This window comes from Ictidomys tridecemlineatus, chromosome X, assembly GCF_052094955.1.
Source record: "Ictidomys tridecemlineatus isolate mIctTri1 chromosome X, mIctTri1.hap1, whole genome shotgun sequence".
Lineage (NCBI taxonomy): Eukaryota > Metazoa > Chordata > Mammalia > Rodentia > Sciuridae > Ictidomys > Ictidomys tridecemlineatus.
Genome location: NC_135493.1, coordinates 115,255,493 through 115,272,057, shown reverse-complemented (window position 1 = coordinate 115,272,057; position 16,565 = coordinate 115,255,493). Strand labels below are relative to the sequence as shown.

The window sequence follows — 16,565 nt, the reverse complement described above, 5'->3', positions numbered from 1 at the left end:
TACAAGAGATTTGGCCAGGTATGCATTGCTCACTTTAAGCAGTCCACTGGACTATTAGATATTGGGCTCAGCACTAGTATAAGGAAACAATAAAATTCAACACAAATCTACCAGAAAGAGCTCAAAATGTCAGCACATCTCTGATGAACAGAGGCAAGGCTCACAAGAAAACTTCATTAAATACAAGAAAAGAACTAGATCAGGGGTTGATGAACCTTTTCTCCAAAAACCCAGTTGGGAACTATTTTAAATTGACAGGTCAGTCACTGTCCTGATCCTCAGCTGTGCTGCTGCAGTGCAGAAGGAGCTATAGACAATATGTTAATAACTGAGTGCATGCCAATAAAACTATCTCCAAGCTGGGCGCAGTAGCTCATGCTTGTAATCCCAGCAGCTGGGGAGGCTGAGATAGGAGGATCGAGAGTTGAAAGCCGCCTCAGCAACTTCAAGGCAGTAAGCAACTCAGAGACCCTGTCTCTAAATAAAATACAAAATAGGGATGGGGATGTGGCTCAGTGGTCTAGTGCCACCGAGTTCAATCCCCCATATAAAAAAAAAAAAAAAAAGAAGCCAGCCTCAGCAACTTAGACCCTATCTCAAAATAAAATATACAGGGCTGGGGATGTGGCTCAAGCGGTAGCATGCTCCCCTGGCATGCGTGCGGCCTGGGTTTGATCCTCAGCACCACATACAAAAATGTGTCCGCCAAAAACTAAAAAATAAATATTAAAAAAATAAAATAAAATATAAAAAGGGTTGGGGATGTGGCTCTGTGGTTAAGCACCCCTGGGTTGGATCCCTGATTAAAAAAAAAAAAAAACTTTATTTACAAAAATAGGCAGCTAAATTGAGAACTATTATTTGCAGATCCCTGATCTAGATTATTGGTGATAACCAGATTATGTGCTACAAGACCACACCGCTCTTTAGACTAAAATAACAGTAGTGGGGCTGGGGATATAGTTCAGTTGGTAGAGTGCTTGCCTCACATGCACAAGGCCCTGGGTTCAATCCCCAGCACCACCAAAAATAGTAATAATAACAACAACTGCAGTGATAGCCCATCTTTATCAGGGTCACAGAAATATCCCAGGATCCCACCTTCAATCTAAAGGATCCAGGAACCACACAAATGGCAAGACCATTGCACTTGCCCAGATGTCAATGTGGCCAATCAAATGAGGGCCTGAAGAAGAATAAATGGTCAATTTAAACATAAGGAAATAAGCCTTTCCTGGTTCCCAGATACAAAATGCTCATTGTCATAAGGAACCATTGGAGAACGACAAAGGACTTGGATGATGTAACAGATTAAGGGCTGGGAGTGTAGCTTAGAGACAGAGCACATGCTTAGCATGTACAAGGTCCTGGGTTCAATCCCCAGCACCAAAATTAAAAAAAAAAAAAAGATATGGAGGTCCTACTCCAAGTGATTTTAGGGATAAACTTACCCACTGTGGTTAACTCACCAGATCTGGAGACAAACCCAATCCCCTCAGCGCACGGACACTGTTCTGTGTGGGTTTAGTTTTCTGTTCTCCAGTAGCACTGGGCTAAAAAAGAAATAAGTCTGTGAATACACCAGACAAGTAGCCTTTTGGACAATTAATGGCTCCCCAGTTTCAAATATAGGACACACAAAATATCATTGAAATATTGAGCAAAGTTGCTGTCCATATACTTATCTGGAAAGCCTACCTGTGGGACAAGGCTGACATGGATATTATAGAAATTCTCTCTTTTTGCCTTAAACTGGAATTGTCTGAATGCTTCCACAAATGGCATTCCCTCAATGTCTCCGATGGTGCCTCCCAGCTGGGAATGGAAAACAAAAATAAGACACAAATGATCTAACATTTTCCATTAGTCCAGAAGCTAACAGAATAATTCTTAATAATCTGAGCACAATGCTGGGTGTGGTGGTGCGTGCCTAACCCAGCGGCTCAGAAGGCTGAGGCAGGAGGATCACAAGTTCAAGGCCAGCCTCAGCAACTTAGTGAGGCCCTGTCTCAAAATAAAATAAAATATAACGAGGAGGGCTGGGGATGTGGCTCAGTGGTTAAGTGCCCCTGGGTTCAATCCCTGGTACCCCCCCCCAAAAAAAGAAAGAGCAATAGGACCACAGAGGGGGCAAGGTAAGCTACTTTCTACCAGTGGTTCCAATCAGAAGAAAAATTCAAATCCAGTGACAATATGAGAAAGGTGAGAATCACCTGGTTCTGTCTGAATTTAAATAATGAGCATTCCCTCTCTTTCTCCCACATTCTATACACACTCACATACACATGCCTACATGACTCCTTACGGTGTTGCCTATAAAAATTGAATCGTCTTATTAAAACATGCTGGCTTTCTGAAACAAATAGTACCAAAAGCCCTATGAATGTTCCTTACAGTGTAATCCTTTGATAAATGTCAACTTAATTTACAAAGTGGTTCCAATAAAGTTACTTAAAGCATTTCACTTAGACCAAGATAAAATTCACATTAACTCACTCATCCTCTTTATATTAAATACTTAAAGACTATCACATGGATTTGAAAATGTATTCTCTAGTATTTGAGCCTCTACTACATGCTCAACACTATAAGCAAGGTGTTGGAAAGAATTTGCGACATGTTCCTAAGGAGCTCAGAATTTAACAAGAAAAGCAAGACAGGGCTCAAGAGTAAAACTTGCTAGGTGCAGTGGCACACGCCTGTAATCCCAGCAACTCAGGAGGCTAAGGCAGGAGGATGGCAAGTTCAAGGCCTCTCTTAGCACCTTTCTCAAAATAAAATTTAGAAGACTGTGGATGTAACTCAGTGGTAGGGCACCTCTGGATTCAATCCCCAGTACCACAAAAGAGAAAAAATTATCATAATAAACTTGAGTACTCAGTGGAATGATGCAGATGTTGGAGGAGGAGGGATCATAGTGAGCCCAGTTCCAGATTTCACCATTGTCTCTGGCTTCAGCTACCTGGATGGATCTGAAATCTTGTAACCCTACCCTCTCCCCGCAGCACTGAGTTTTGGAGCCATCGTGTCCTTGAGACCTTAGGTGGGCTCAACAATTACTCCAGCTAAATGCTTCCCAAAGTAAACTCTTGTCCCCCATCACCCCTCCTCCAAAGCCTGCATTCCTTGGTGCTTCTACATCACAGCAAAGAGCATCTCCCTCTACTGACTGAATGGTCTTCTCTTCACCCAACCTAGTCTAGTGAGTCACAGCTCAAAATCTCCCGAGTATCTCTCTACTGCTACCACCCTAGGTGCACCCAGCTAGTATCGTCTTTTGCCAGGATAAATGCAATAATCTAAACCAGGGGATGGTAAACTATGGCCCAGTGCCTGCTTTTATAAATAAAGCCTGAGTGGCACACAGCTATGCCCATTCTTTTTGTTTTTGCAGTGCTAGAGATCAAGAGATCCTCACAAATGATAGGCAAATGCTTTGTCAGTCAAGTACACCCCCATCCCTGCCCATTCCCTTACATATTGTCTAAGGCTGTTTCACACTTAATGACAGAATTGAGAGGTTGTCACACAGATTCTCTGACTCGCAAAGCTGTAAATATTTAGTATCATGTCCTTCACAGAAAAAGGTTGCAGACCTCCAACTTCCACCCTGTCCCATCCTACAATGAAAGCATGTCTCACACCAGCAGAGTAACTACTTTTTTAAAAATATTCTTTAGTTGTCAATGGACCTTTATTCCATTTATTTTTATGTGGTGCTGAGAATCGAACCCAGTGCCTCACACATGCTAGGCAAGCACTCTTCTACTGAGCCAAACCCCAGCCCCCAGAGTAAACTTTTAAAAATTTAAAATATGGAGCTAGGAGTATAGCTCCACCATTAGAGTATATGCAAGGTCCTCGGTTCCATTCCCAGCACAGGAAAAAAAAAAAAAAAACATTCAAAATGTCTCTCCTAAGCTTATTAGTACCTCAGCTTGCTGCTTCACTAAAAAATAAAATCTCAACTCCTTTATGGGCCAGCCAAAGGCCCTTCATGATCTGGCCCAAGTCTCTAATCTTACCTGTCCCCATAGCCCTATTGTCTGCTCCAAAATGAGCCACACTCTTTCTGCCCTTAAGGTCCCCCAGTGTCCCTCTTGATCTACAGCTTGCTCTTTTTTTCTCTTCAGCCAGAAAAGAGATTGTCCCTCAGTAAGGCTGACCCTGAGCACCCTCCAAGAGCAACCTGCATCCCCACAAGGCCACATGCCTAGCACCCAGCATGCTGCACTGAGAGGTTAGATTAGTGATTGAGATGCAAAGAAAGGTCTCAAAATGTAACATAAATCCTAAGTAAGTGTTCTAGTAAACTGTTACCAAAACAACAACAGAATCAAACTAAGAAGTCTAAGACTACCCTGATGTGGAAGAGATTATTCCTTACTAACTTTAATTCAAATAACAAAACATAATTGAAATTCAAAATTCCTGAGTATGGAAAGAATAGGAATATATGGTCAGGTGCAATGGCACACACCTGTAATCCCAGCAACTCAGGAGGCTAAGACAGGAGGACCACAAGTTCAAAGCCAGCCTCAGCAATTTATCAAGGCGTTAAAGCAACTTAGCAACACCCTATCTCAAAATTAAGAAAAATAAAAATGGTTGGGGATTGGGCTGGGGTTGTGGCTCAGTGGTAGAGCACTTCCCTAGCACATGTGAGGCACTGGGTCCAATCCTCAGCACCACATAATAAATAAATGGTGTTGTGTCCACCTACAACTAAAACAATATTTTAAAATTTTAAAAAAGGTTGGGCTGGGGATGTGGCTCAAGCAGTAACTTGCTCCCTGGGATGTGCGGGGCTCTGGGTTCGATCCTCAGCACCACATACGAATAAAATAAAGATGTTGTGTCCACCAAAAATTAAAAAATAAATATTTAAAAATTCTCTCTCAAAAAAAGGTGGGGGGGGGAGATGTAGCTCAATGGTAAAGAACCCCTGGATTAGATCCCCAGTACCAAAAAAAAAAAAAAAAAGGGATAGGAATACATGATATGACCTTTCTGTAAGAGAATCACACAATTATGAAATTCCAAGTAGCAAAAACATATCACATGCAGGCAAGAATTTGGTGGGGATGGAGAGTGTAAGAGCTCACTCACTACAACACACCAGATTTTAATAAAAACGAGATTTTTTGAGAAGAGGTCTGCACTTGAACTGAAACCATATACGGATATCTTAGGGGGTTTTTTTGTTGTTTTTCTTCTTTTTTTCTAAAGTGCTGGAGGAGGCACCCGGGAACTCACACATGCTAGGCAAGAATTCTATCACTAAGCTACACACTCCCATCCCTTTTCTGATTGTTAGTGGGAGTACTCTGGGAGAGAATGCGAAGAGGCCAAAACTTTAAAACTTCAAACATTATCCACGCCTGCCCTCAAGTGGCCATTGCTGGTACAGCATTCTCTCCACCTACCTTTCCTATGCCTCTGGGTCAAGGTTACCACTGTTCAGAAATCTTCAGTTCCTCTTCTGCAGGGTTTCACTTTCCACAGTTTATTACCTCTAGTCAGCCACAGCTCAAAAATATTAAATGAAAAACTCCAGAAATAAACAGTTCATAAGTTTAAATTTTTATTATAATATGTTATAATTTGCTGTTTATTATTACTTTTCACTTGACCTTTTACTGCACCTAATTTATACATTAAAACGTTATTATAGGGCTGATGCTGTGGCTCAGTGGTAGAGCAATTGCGTACCATGTGTGAGGCACTCAATTCAATTCTCAGCACTGCATATAAATAAATGAATAAAACAAAGGCTCATCAACATCTAAAAAATTTTTTTAACTTTAAGTATATATGTGTAGGAAACTACATAGTACATACAGAGTTGATACTATCTGAGGTTTTACACATCCAAGCTAAGAATCTGCCACACATAAAGGGAGACTACTAGATTAAAAATTGTTTATTTTTTATTTGGTATTGGGAATTGAACCTAGGGGTGCTTCACCACCAAGCACAACCCCAGTCCTTTTTTTTTTTTTTTAATATTTATTTTTTAGTTCTCGGTGGACACAACATCTTTTGTTGGTATGTGGTGCTGAGGATCGAACCCGGGCCGCACGCATGCCAGGCGAGTGCGCTAGCACTTGAGCCACATCCCCAGCCCCCCAGTCCTTTTTTTATTTTTTCATTTTGAGGCAGGAACTCGCTAAGTTGCTTAGGATTTTATTAAATTGCTGAGGTTGGCCTCAAACTTGTGGTCCTCCCGTCTCAGCCTACCAAGTTGCTGGGATTACAGGCATGCACCACCACACCCTGCTTTTAGATTAAAAACCAAAGCAGCAGCAAATTTATGGATGTGTAAGGTTGGTCGACTCTTCGTTGAAGAGGTCACATCCAACCTTGCATCCCTGGCAGCTGTCACCAGGCTAGTACATATTATGTGCTAAATGAATGGTTGCTAAACTGAAAAAAGTAAATTCAAGGGCAGAATAAGAAAAAAATAATAAAGAACCTAGAAATGACCAAAAAAAGGGAATAATTTGCCAGGTACAGGCCTAAAAATGCTTGCTGCTTGTTGAGATGGAAACTTCAGTTTAATTTGAGATGTCCCTGAAGATTCTTTTGGGGTGGGTGCAGGGATGGGGTTTGTCTATATTGCCTAGGCTGGTCGCCAACTACTGAGCTCAGACAACCCTCTGGCCTTAGCCTCCAGAGCAGCTGGGATTACAGGCACTTGCCACCACACCCAGCTTTGTCAGTAAGAATTCTTTCTTTCTTTTTTTTTTTTTTTTTTTTTTTTTTTTTTTTTTTGGTACTAGAGATTAAGCCTCAGGGCACATCCCCACTGAGCCACATCCCCAGCCCTTTTCAGTTTTTATTTTGAGACAGGGTCTCACTAAGTTATTGAGGGCCTCACTAAATTGCTGAGGTTGGCCTTGAGCTTGCAATCCTCCTGCCTAAGCCTCCCAAAACACTGGGATTACAGGCCTGCACCACTGCATTCAGCTGTCACTGAGAATTCTTAATTCTATTATGCAAGTGAAAATGTCAACAATTAAAAGTCTAAATCTAAAGTATACTTCTTTGTAAAAAGATGACAAAAAGAGAGAGGTACACTGGCCCCAGAATGAAACATAAAAGTTTAGTTCAAAGAAGATTCTCAAAAACAATAGCCAGGGGTTCGGGCTATTGTTTGTTCATGCTATTGTTTGTTATTCATTGATAGCATGCTTGCTTAACATTCACAAGGCTCTGAGTTTATCCCCAGTACTGCAAAATAAATAATATAAAATTAGAAAGGAAGAATTTTATCTTTCCTCAGGGAAAATTAGGAAGAAATACCCAATGAGAGAAAATTTTGTGTAACACTTTACATTATGCATTCATATTATATTGATCAGTCATATTATTACAATAGTATAATATATAGATAATATATGACATAGTACATTCATTTATACTGTTTATCAGCTGTACTACTAACAGCGGATCTTCTACATAGCATATTATCAATCTGCAAAGGCTTATAATAACGATAACAACATATAACATATTCATAGATATATTTTGTTTCTGAGATGGTATCTCACAATGTTGCTGAGGCTCACCTTGAACTCACAAGCCTGCCTCAGATCTTCCAGGTAGCTGAGATTATAAGCATGCGCCCAGCTGGCTAGCATATTTTGTGTCTGTGTATGTTTGTGTGTGTGTGCTTGTGTTACTAAGGATTGAAACCAGGGGTGTTCTACCACTGAGCTACATCCCCAGTCCTTTTATTATTTTTCATTTTGAGACAGGGTCTTGCAAAGTTGTCCAAGCTGGCCTCAAGCTTGTAATCCTCCTGCCCCAGCCTCCTGAATAGCTAGGATTATAGGTATGTGCCATTGCACCTGGTCTGGTTAATGTGTGTTTACTGAGCACTTCCTAAATGCCAGATAAGGCCAAGTGCTTTATACTATTGCATTTAATCTTCAACAATTCTTTCATTATCACCTTGCTATTACAGTATTACATATTATCATATTATTATCAATGAGTACTTTTGGGTAATAAGAAGTAATGTGCTAAAAATTATATAGGCATCCTAATACTAGCTAATAATTTTGAGCACTCCCTATATCTGACACCATTCTAAGCACTAGGTATAGTGACTTAATTATAAAAACAATAAGTATTATTATTATTATTATTATGCCCATTTAGGAAATGAGTGAAGTGAGGCATAGAGAAGTTAATCGAACTTGTCCAAGACCATACAGCTGGCAAAAGACCCACCTGGGCTAACCCAAGCAGTCCAGCACCAGACTCTCAACCACTAGAATGTATCACCTGGGGCTGGTGTGGTGGTGCACACATGTAAACCCAATGACTCAGGAGGCTGAAGCAAGAAGATCACAAGTTTGAGGCCAGCCTCAGCAAATTAGCAAGACTCTAAGCAACTTAGTGAGACTGTCTCAAAATAAAAACTAAAAAGGGCTGGGATGTGGCTCAGTGATAAAGTACCCCTGGGTTCAATCCCCAGCACCAAAAAAAGTCATTTGGGGGGTGGGGTCACAGCAGAAATTTGAACCTGAGAAGTCTGACTCTAGAAACAATACTATCCAACATTCTATTCCCATGCCTGATAATTAGATTAACTGACATTTAGATGAGATGGACATAAATGTAATTCTCACTCTGCACATGAAGAGGAGGGGAAGAAGGTGAAAGCTATGCCAAGTGCCCAATTCAGACACTACTTTCTTCTACCTCCCTTTCTTTATCAGTTGATACTTACTTCTCACCTCTACCGTCTAGCTTGCCTAATTCAGTCGACTTCCGAAGCACTTTACAAATATTTTTTCAAATACTATGTACTAGGATTATTTTTTCAAATAATATGTACTAGGATACATTCTGTTGTGCATGGAATGGGCTGTTTTCAAGTTCAAGGACAGAGACTGTGCCCATTCCAGGCCCTGGCCCTAACACTGACTTCATCAGTTAAACATCTCTCTCTACAAGCAGATCACTGCATACCCACCCCAGGATTGCATGCCATTGTTCATCTAATGACAATCTTGTGCACTGACTTGTAACCACAAGGGCAGGGACCCTCTATGTTGTTCCTCCCTACCTCCTGGCCTAGTGTTCAGCACCCAGGAAGCCATCTGTACACATGTTGAGTGAACAAAGATCAGATGCTTAAAGACCCAGCAGGGTATAAGTTTATAAAGAAAAGTTTTATGCTTACCTCAATAACGCATATTTGGGGCTCTTCCTTATTACCGTCCACAGGCACCTTGGCTTGGTTCATAACCCATTCTTGGATAGCATCAGTAATGTGGGGGACAACTGCAAAAAAAAAAGTAATAACAGCTTATTTCACACTGAAGAGAAAGGGAAGTACTTTAGACCTCTCGGGTGATCTGAAAGTCACCTGTCAAATTAGACAAACTGCAGGTCTCATGCTTCCTTTACTGAAGTGAGCAGGTAATGATGTAATTTAGGTTGAGTCACCTAAATGTTAGGCCTTTTCTTTTGAAACTGACCAGTCACAGAGAACAAGACACAGAAAGTACAAGTGGCATCTGTGATGAAACTAGAAACACCTATAATGCCTACTAAGAACCATGCAACGAGGGATGCCAAGCAAGCTGAACGCTAGACTCCACTGGGAAGGACACCCAGCTGGGGCACCAGGGGAGGCCACCAAGGTCCACTTCAAGAGCATGAGGGAAGCCTGCCCACTGACCAGGGACCCCTGCAGGGGTGAAGAGGCCCATGACTGTTAATGTCAGAGGAAGAGGTCAAAGGGTGCATGTTCACCTACACTTGAAACCCAGAGGTCCCATAGGAGGTGAACAGGCCTAAAGTTGCTGGTCTCAGCTTTGAAGAAACAAAAAGGTTACATGTCCACAGGTTCACAGAGACTCAACCTCCTAACTTGATGCAGGAAGTAGAAACGATGGAATCTGGGAGGCTGAAATGAAGGAACAAGGAGTTCCAACTAGCCCTTAGGCTACTTTGAATGAGAAAGTTGCCCAATTGGTGAACTCGGAACCATCCACTGCGCATGTGCGCAGTGGGCCTCCACCTGGGGGCTAAGGAGAGTGAGGTCTAAGCACACTGCCCAGTTTCACAGCTGATCTTCTGATCTCCAACTATCTACTGCTCAACTGACTCCAACTTGAAAATGATTTAAAGGGGATGGGAATTTTCACCTCCATAGGAAAATAAGGATACAAAACTCCAGAGGAGAGCTGGGGCTGTAGCTCAGTGATAGAGCGCTTGCCTAGCACTTGTGAGACACTGGGTTTGATTCTCCGCACTGCATATAAATAAGATTAAAAAAAAAAAAAAACTCTAGAGGGTACTGTTGAGAGCCACAGCCAAAGGGGCCCCAGCAAACTTCCAGCTGCTGGCTGATGATTGGCTCACAGCAGCCCCAGCAACATCTAGCTGATTGGCTCCTCTGCGGTGATGTTCATTGGGCTGTTTCCCTGCCCTTCAGACTGCCGGCTGATGATTGGCTCACAGCGGCCCCAGCAACATCTAGCTGATTGGCTCCTCCACGGAGCTGCTCATTAGGGGACTTCTTTGGCTCTGCCCACGCAACCTAGCCAATCGGCCTCAAGAGCAGGAGGATTGTGGGAGGTTGAGAGGCTGGTGTGGGGGTGAGAGGCTTGTGGAAGCCGGTGGTGGCAGTTGGGCTCTGAGGGTTTTTTCCTGAGGAGCTGTTTTGTTTGGCGTTTGTAGTTCTAAAAATAAAGTTAGTTTCTTTTGACAAGTGGCTCCTGAATTGTGCCCAGCCAGACTGCGGCAGGGTACCAAAGGGTTCCTTCTAAGACAAAATAGAATCATCCCACCCAGGAAAAGGGTTAGTGAAAAAAAAAGACAGGAATCTGCAGATGATGCTGCCTGACACTCCAGTTCTATCCTTCCCCAGTGCTACTCCTCTTCAAATGGGCGTGATCACCATCCATGCAAATTATAAGAAAAATGAAGAATATATTAAATACAGATACATTAAATAAAAGACAAAAATAAGCTTTCCAATTAAATAATTAAATGGTTCTCTGTAGATTTTCTGAACCAAAGCTGAAAGAGAGGGAAGAAGGGATGGGCTAAGGGGAACAATGACATTATTTTTGAAAAAAAGAAAAAAGAGAAGGAGGAGAAAAGAAACACTGATGAAAATAAAATCAGTAACATGGGGGGAGGGGTAAATTACATTTTTATGGAAAAGAAAAAAAAAAAACAGACTTCAAAAGGATTTGAATTTATGGAGCTTGGGGCCCAAGACATTTTTGCTCTATTTTTGAGCAGCCTGCTTGCTGGTTCTTGACACACAGGGTTCCATATTGCGTATGGCATACCTTGAACTGTTCTCCCCAAGTAATCACCACGCCTCTCTTTATTGATCACATGCTGATATATCTTCCCAGTGGTGATGTTGTTGTCTTTATAAAGGTTAATATCCAAGAATCTTTCATAATTTCCAAGATCTAAATCAACTTCTCCCCCATCATTTAAGACAAATACTTCACCTAGGATAAAAGGCAATGTAGAAATTGATTACTTTTCCAAGATGGACACATTTTTATTAAAAAGCTGGTAAAAACTGTATTTATTAGCCGTATTCTACTACCATATCCTTATTTTAATGGGGAAATTTAAAATTTCGATTATATCTATGAAAATGCATTAGAAAAATTCTGGTATTCTATCATAGTATCTTTTTAGTCGCACTGAAATTCTGTCTTCGAGATTTAGCTTTTCCAAACTCTTCAGGTACCACTTGAAAAGAGAATTTTAAAACAGCAATTTTGAAAACAAATAGCAATTTACTTCAAGGCAACCATATCCTGGTCTCTGGAATTGGCATAAGAATATTCTCCTCGATTGTCATCTGGTTAAAGCCACTATTAGATGGTAGACAACAAAGTCACAAAGGTCCATGGCTAGCCCATGGGAAAACTTTGTGAAATTAGGAAAAAGACTAGTGTGTGTACAATAAGCCACCTGCACAACAGCATTGTGACAAAGAATCTAGATATGGACTTTGTCATTACTACTGGGTAGTCTCTGGATCTCCACTGTCACTTGAGGGTACTAATTGGGAGTTAGATGTTCTAAAGCCATCTTGTAAGAACTGAACCTCTCCCTAATCAAGAAACTCTCCTTTACTCCTACTGCTAGATGTTCACAACAAAAAATGAAGGTTGCCTAGTTTAGGAACCTAATCAAAAACTTCATTTACATCTTCTTCATAAAATACATAAGTGTGACTGGGAAGATGAACTTAAGGATCAAAGAACACAACATGAAATTTAAATATTTTTATATTTTCCAAATTCCAGTTCAAGTTCAAATTCTACTCTCATATTCACCAGGAATCACCAATTGATGGAAAAGTATTCCCCCTTTGATCTGTGTTCTTAACTTCCAACACATTCTTTGGGGGATGGGGGTGGGAGTGCACAACCTCTGAAATTTCTTCAATTACTTCACATTAAATCCAGGTTGGCAAAACTCCATGTATATGTCAAAGTCTCAAATGTCTAAATTACCAAATGTTAAAAATATGCACATATTATATTCTTAGAAAAGAAAGATGAACTATAAAAACAGTTTTTTAGATATGTCATATAATAAAAATTCCAGTAGATTTTATCTTGACAAAGACACTGAAGTTAATTTAGAAGAAAAATAGGTGAGATTACCAAAACCAAAAAAAATGAATATACCCTGTAAAGAATCCTAGTGAGGATGGACAAAGTGGCACACACCTGAAATCCCAGCAGCTCAGGAAGCTGAGGCAGGAGGATGAAAAATTCAAGGCCAACTTGGACATTTAGCAAAATCCTGTCTTAAAATTAAAAAATAATCACCAGGCATGGTGGTTCACTCCTATAATCCTAGCAACTTGGGAGGTTGAGGCAAGAGGATCCCAAATTCAAAGCCAGCCTTAAGCAACTTAGCAAGACGCTTTTTCTTATTTATTTATTTACTTACTTACTTACTTATTTACTTTTTACATTAATCTACTCACACAGTCATGGCAGCAAGACCCTTTTTCTAAATAAAAATTAAAAAGGGTCGTTGGGCTGGGGTTGTAGCTCAGTGGTAGATCACTTGCCTAGCATGTGTGAGGCACTGTGTTCAATCCTCAGCATCACAAAAAAAAAAAAAATGTTTGAAGCATGATATTCCCTTAAAAATGCCCCCCCTTGGGGAATTGTTGCTCAGTGATTAGGCACCCCTGGGTTCCATCCCCAGTATCCAAAAAAAGAAAAAGAAAACAAGTAACCTCCAAGTCTCCCAACTTAGAAACATTTATTTCTCCCTCACGAGGGGCTGTGGGTTAGTTGAGAGTCTATTCTTTATGTCTCCTCTTTCCAGGACCCCTGATGAATAAGAAATCCATACACAGAGCAAGCTGTTCTCATGGCAGATGGCAGAAGCACAAGAGAAACTGAACCAAATCGTGCATCTGCATTTAACATTTCTCCTTCGACAAGGCATGTCACATTTGATAATGTCTCAAAGGGCAAAATAAATCACATTGCCAAAGAGAATGACCAATCTCTTCCATTAGCCTAGGACTAAAGGAATTTCAGTTTTAAAGCCTGGAAGGTTCCAAACAAAACAGGAGAAGTTAGCCACCCCAAGTGGCCAAAGTCTAACATCTAGAAGTGGGAAACGTACTCCACAGAAGGATGTTGGGTGATCTATTCAAACAAAAATACAATCTCTAGACTTGAGTAAGTCATTCACAAGATCAAAAATCAAAGAAATCTAAATTAAAACAACAAAATATTTTTTGTTTGTTTTACTGTCAGGTTAATAAAGTTTAAAAATAATATTCAGCAAGGAGATAAAGAAATTGACATTGTTTCACGTATGGTGCAAATTCAGTCCTCATCAGAAAATCCTTGGGAACAAGATGGATGTTGGAATTTGAACTTTTTGGGATTATGGAATGTAATATAGAACATGTCCAAATATTAGAAAATACTCCATAGTTGCCGAGTGTGGTGGCACATGCCTGAAATCCCAGCAACTCGGGAGGCTGAGACAGTAGAATTGCAAGTTCAAAGCCAGTCTCAGCAACTTAGCAAGGTCTTCAGCAATTTAGTGAGACCCTGTCTCAAAATAAAAAAGTAAAAAGGGCCAGAGATTTGGCTCAGTGGTCAAGGGCCCCTGGATTCAATCCCTAGTACCAAAACAAAGAAAGAAAAATACCCAACGGGCTATGGGTGTAGCTCAGTGGTACAGTGCTTGCCTCCATGCTCAAGGCCCTGAGTTCCATCCCAGGCACTGCCAAAAAAGAAAGAAAAGAAAGAAAGAAATAATAATACCCCCATAATCAAATACATTACAAATGAAATAAAGTGAAATAAAATCTATAAGGCTGGTAATATAGCTCAGTTGTTAGAGTGCTTGCCTCGATTGCAACAAGGCCCTGGGTTTGAACCCCAACACCACAAAACAAAAAAAGAAAAGAAAAAAGAAAAGAAAAAAATCTATAGCCACAAACATATAGAGTTTTCAGAAATTTTGACTGCCAGGCATGGTGGTGCATACCTATAATCCCAGCCGCTCTAGAGGCTGAGGCAGGAGAACCACAAGTTCAAAGCCAGCCTCAGCAACTTAGCAAAGCACTAAGAAACTCAGCAAGACCCTGCCTCTAAATAAAACAAAAAAGGGCTGGGGATATGGCTCAGTGGTTGAATGCTCTGGGTTTAATCCCTGGTACAAAAAAAAAAAAAAACCCACTACAAATAGCCATAAATTTACAAAGTATTTTAAATTTTCAGAACTTTTCAGACTTCAGAGTTGAAGACAAGGGATAGTGAACCTAAAAACCTTTAGCAATATACATTCTGTGGGCTGGGGCTGTAACTCAGTGATGGTGACTTGCCTAGCATGCACGAGGCCCTGGGTTCCATCCCCTGCACTGGAAAAAAGAACAAAATATGCATTATGTATTAAAAGACTGAAAAACATCCTTACTTTTCAAATCAGAACTTTATGCACCTAGAAATGCATGCTTAAAAAATTAAATCTTATAGATTTCTATCATGGTGTTGTTCACAATGTCAATGAATTAGAAATCATTTACTGTTATTATATAGGTTCTGTGCAGTGTAGAATATATAAATATGTCCATAGTATATTAAATTTTAAAAATTAGATTAAAAAGTATTGCGGCTGGGCACAGTGGCCCACACCTTTAATCCCAGCTACTAGAAAGTCCAAGGTAGGAAGAACACAAGCTCAAAGTTAGTCTAAGCAATTTAGCAAGACCTTGTCTCAAAATAAAATACAAAGGGCTGGGGATGTAGCCCAGTGGTAGAACACTGCCTAGCATGCATGAGGCCTGGATTCAATCCCCAGTACTACAAGAAAAAGAAAAAAAAAAGACACAAAAAGATATTATAAGATATTATAACTATAAAATTCAACTAAATTCAAAATTTAAATGAAAGTTCAAAACCACGAAAAATTAGCTGGGCGTGGTGGTGCACTTGTAGCCCCAGCTATTTAGGAAGCTGAGGCAGGAAGATTGCTTCAACCCAGGAGTTCAAGGCCAACCTGGACAACATAACAAGACCCTGTCCCTGCCCCCACCCCACCCCCAAAAAAAGCAAAACTAATGCACAGTGTCAGAAGACATGATAGCAGTTTTCTTGGGAGTTTGGGATTGAGAACAAAGGACACAAACAGGATTTTTGTTCCTTGATCAGAGGCTGGTTATATAATAGGTTCATTTAGTGAATAATCATCAAATCAGGACTTATGATTATGCATTTTTCTGCTTGTATGTAAAAAAAAAACACATTTTTTTTAAAAAATGTTTTCTTGGGCTGGGGATATAGCCCAGTTGGTAGAGTGCCTTTGTAACATTCACAAGGCCCTGGGTTCAGTCCCCAGCACCACCCAAAAAAAAAAAGTTTTCTCTCATATGCAGAAACTAGAGCAAAATAAGGGGTAAAAAGCGGGGAACCCCATGAAGGAAGAAGGGAGATCAGTGGAATAAAGGAATAAAGGAGATCAGTAGAATAAAGATAGGTGTGGTGGCACACACCTGTAATCCCAGCAGCTTAAGAGGCTGAGGCAGGAGGACTGCTAGTTCAAAGCCAGCAAAAAGCAAGGTGCTAAGCAATTCATTGAGACCCTGTCCCCCGTCTCTAAATAAAATACAAAATAGGGGGGCTGGGGATATAGCTCAGATGGTAGAATGCTTGCCTCGCATGCACAAGGCCCTGGGTTCAATCCCTAGCACCACCACCAAAAAAAAAAAAAAAAGACAAAATGGGGCTGGGGCTCAGTGGTCAAGTGCCCCCGAGTTCAATCCCAGTGCCAAAATAAATAAATAAATAGATAAATATAAGGAAGACCAGTAGAGCAGAGGAAGAGAAGGAGGGGAGGGAGAGATAGTGGGGACTGAAATGGAACAAATTATATTCCATGCATGTATGATTATGTCAAAATGAACTCAAATATTATGTGTAACTAATAATGCACTAATGGAAACATGAAAAAATAAACTATGTAAAGGTTCATACCTTTTTTGGTAATTAATATATACATCAAAATGTCAACATTAATAATAG

General features: G+C 40.5%; 1 protein-coding gene across 8 annotated transcripts in view; it reads right to left on the bottom strand.

The window, feature by feature from the left end:
* Ctps2 (CTP synthase 2) overlaps positions 1-16,565 on the bottom strand; it is a 100,088-nt gene that overhangs the window by 75,153 nt on the left and 8,370 nt on the right. For 5 of the 8 annotated variants that reach the window (XM_078035094.1, XM_078035092.1, XM_078035093.1 and 2 more), the window contains 5 exons: positions 14,870-14,905; positions 11,322-11,492; positions 9,197-9,297; positions 1,699-1,815; positions 1,470-1,553 (listed from right to left, as the gene is read on the bottom strand). In XM_078035094.1, coding sequence (XP_077891220.1) covers positions 1,470-1,553; positions 1,699-1,815; positions 9,197-9,297; positions 11,322-11,492; positions 14,870-14,905 — 509 coding nt within the window. Of the gene's footprint in view, positions 1-1,469; positions 1,554-1,698; positions 1,816-9,196; positions 9,298-11,321; positions 11,493-14,190; positions 14,252-14,869; positions 14,906-16,565 lie in introns of those variants that run through there. The other 3 variants (XM_078035095.1, XM_005316003.5, XM_078035096.1) reach the window with 2 other exon arrangements.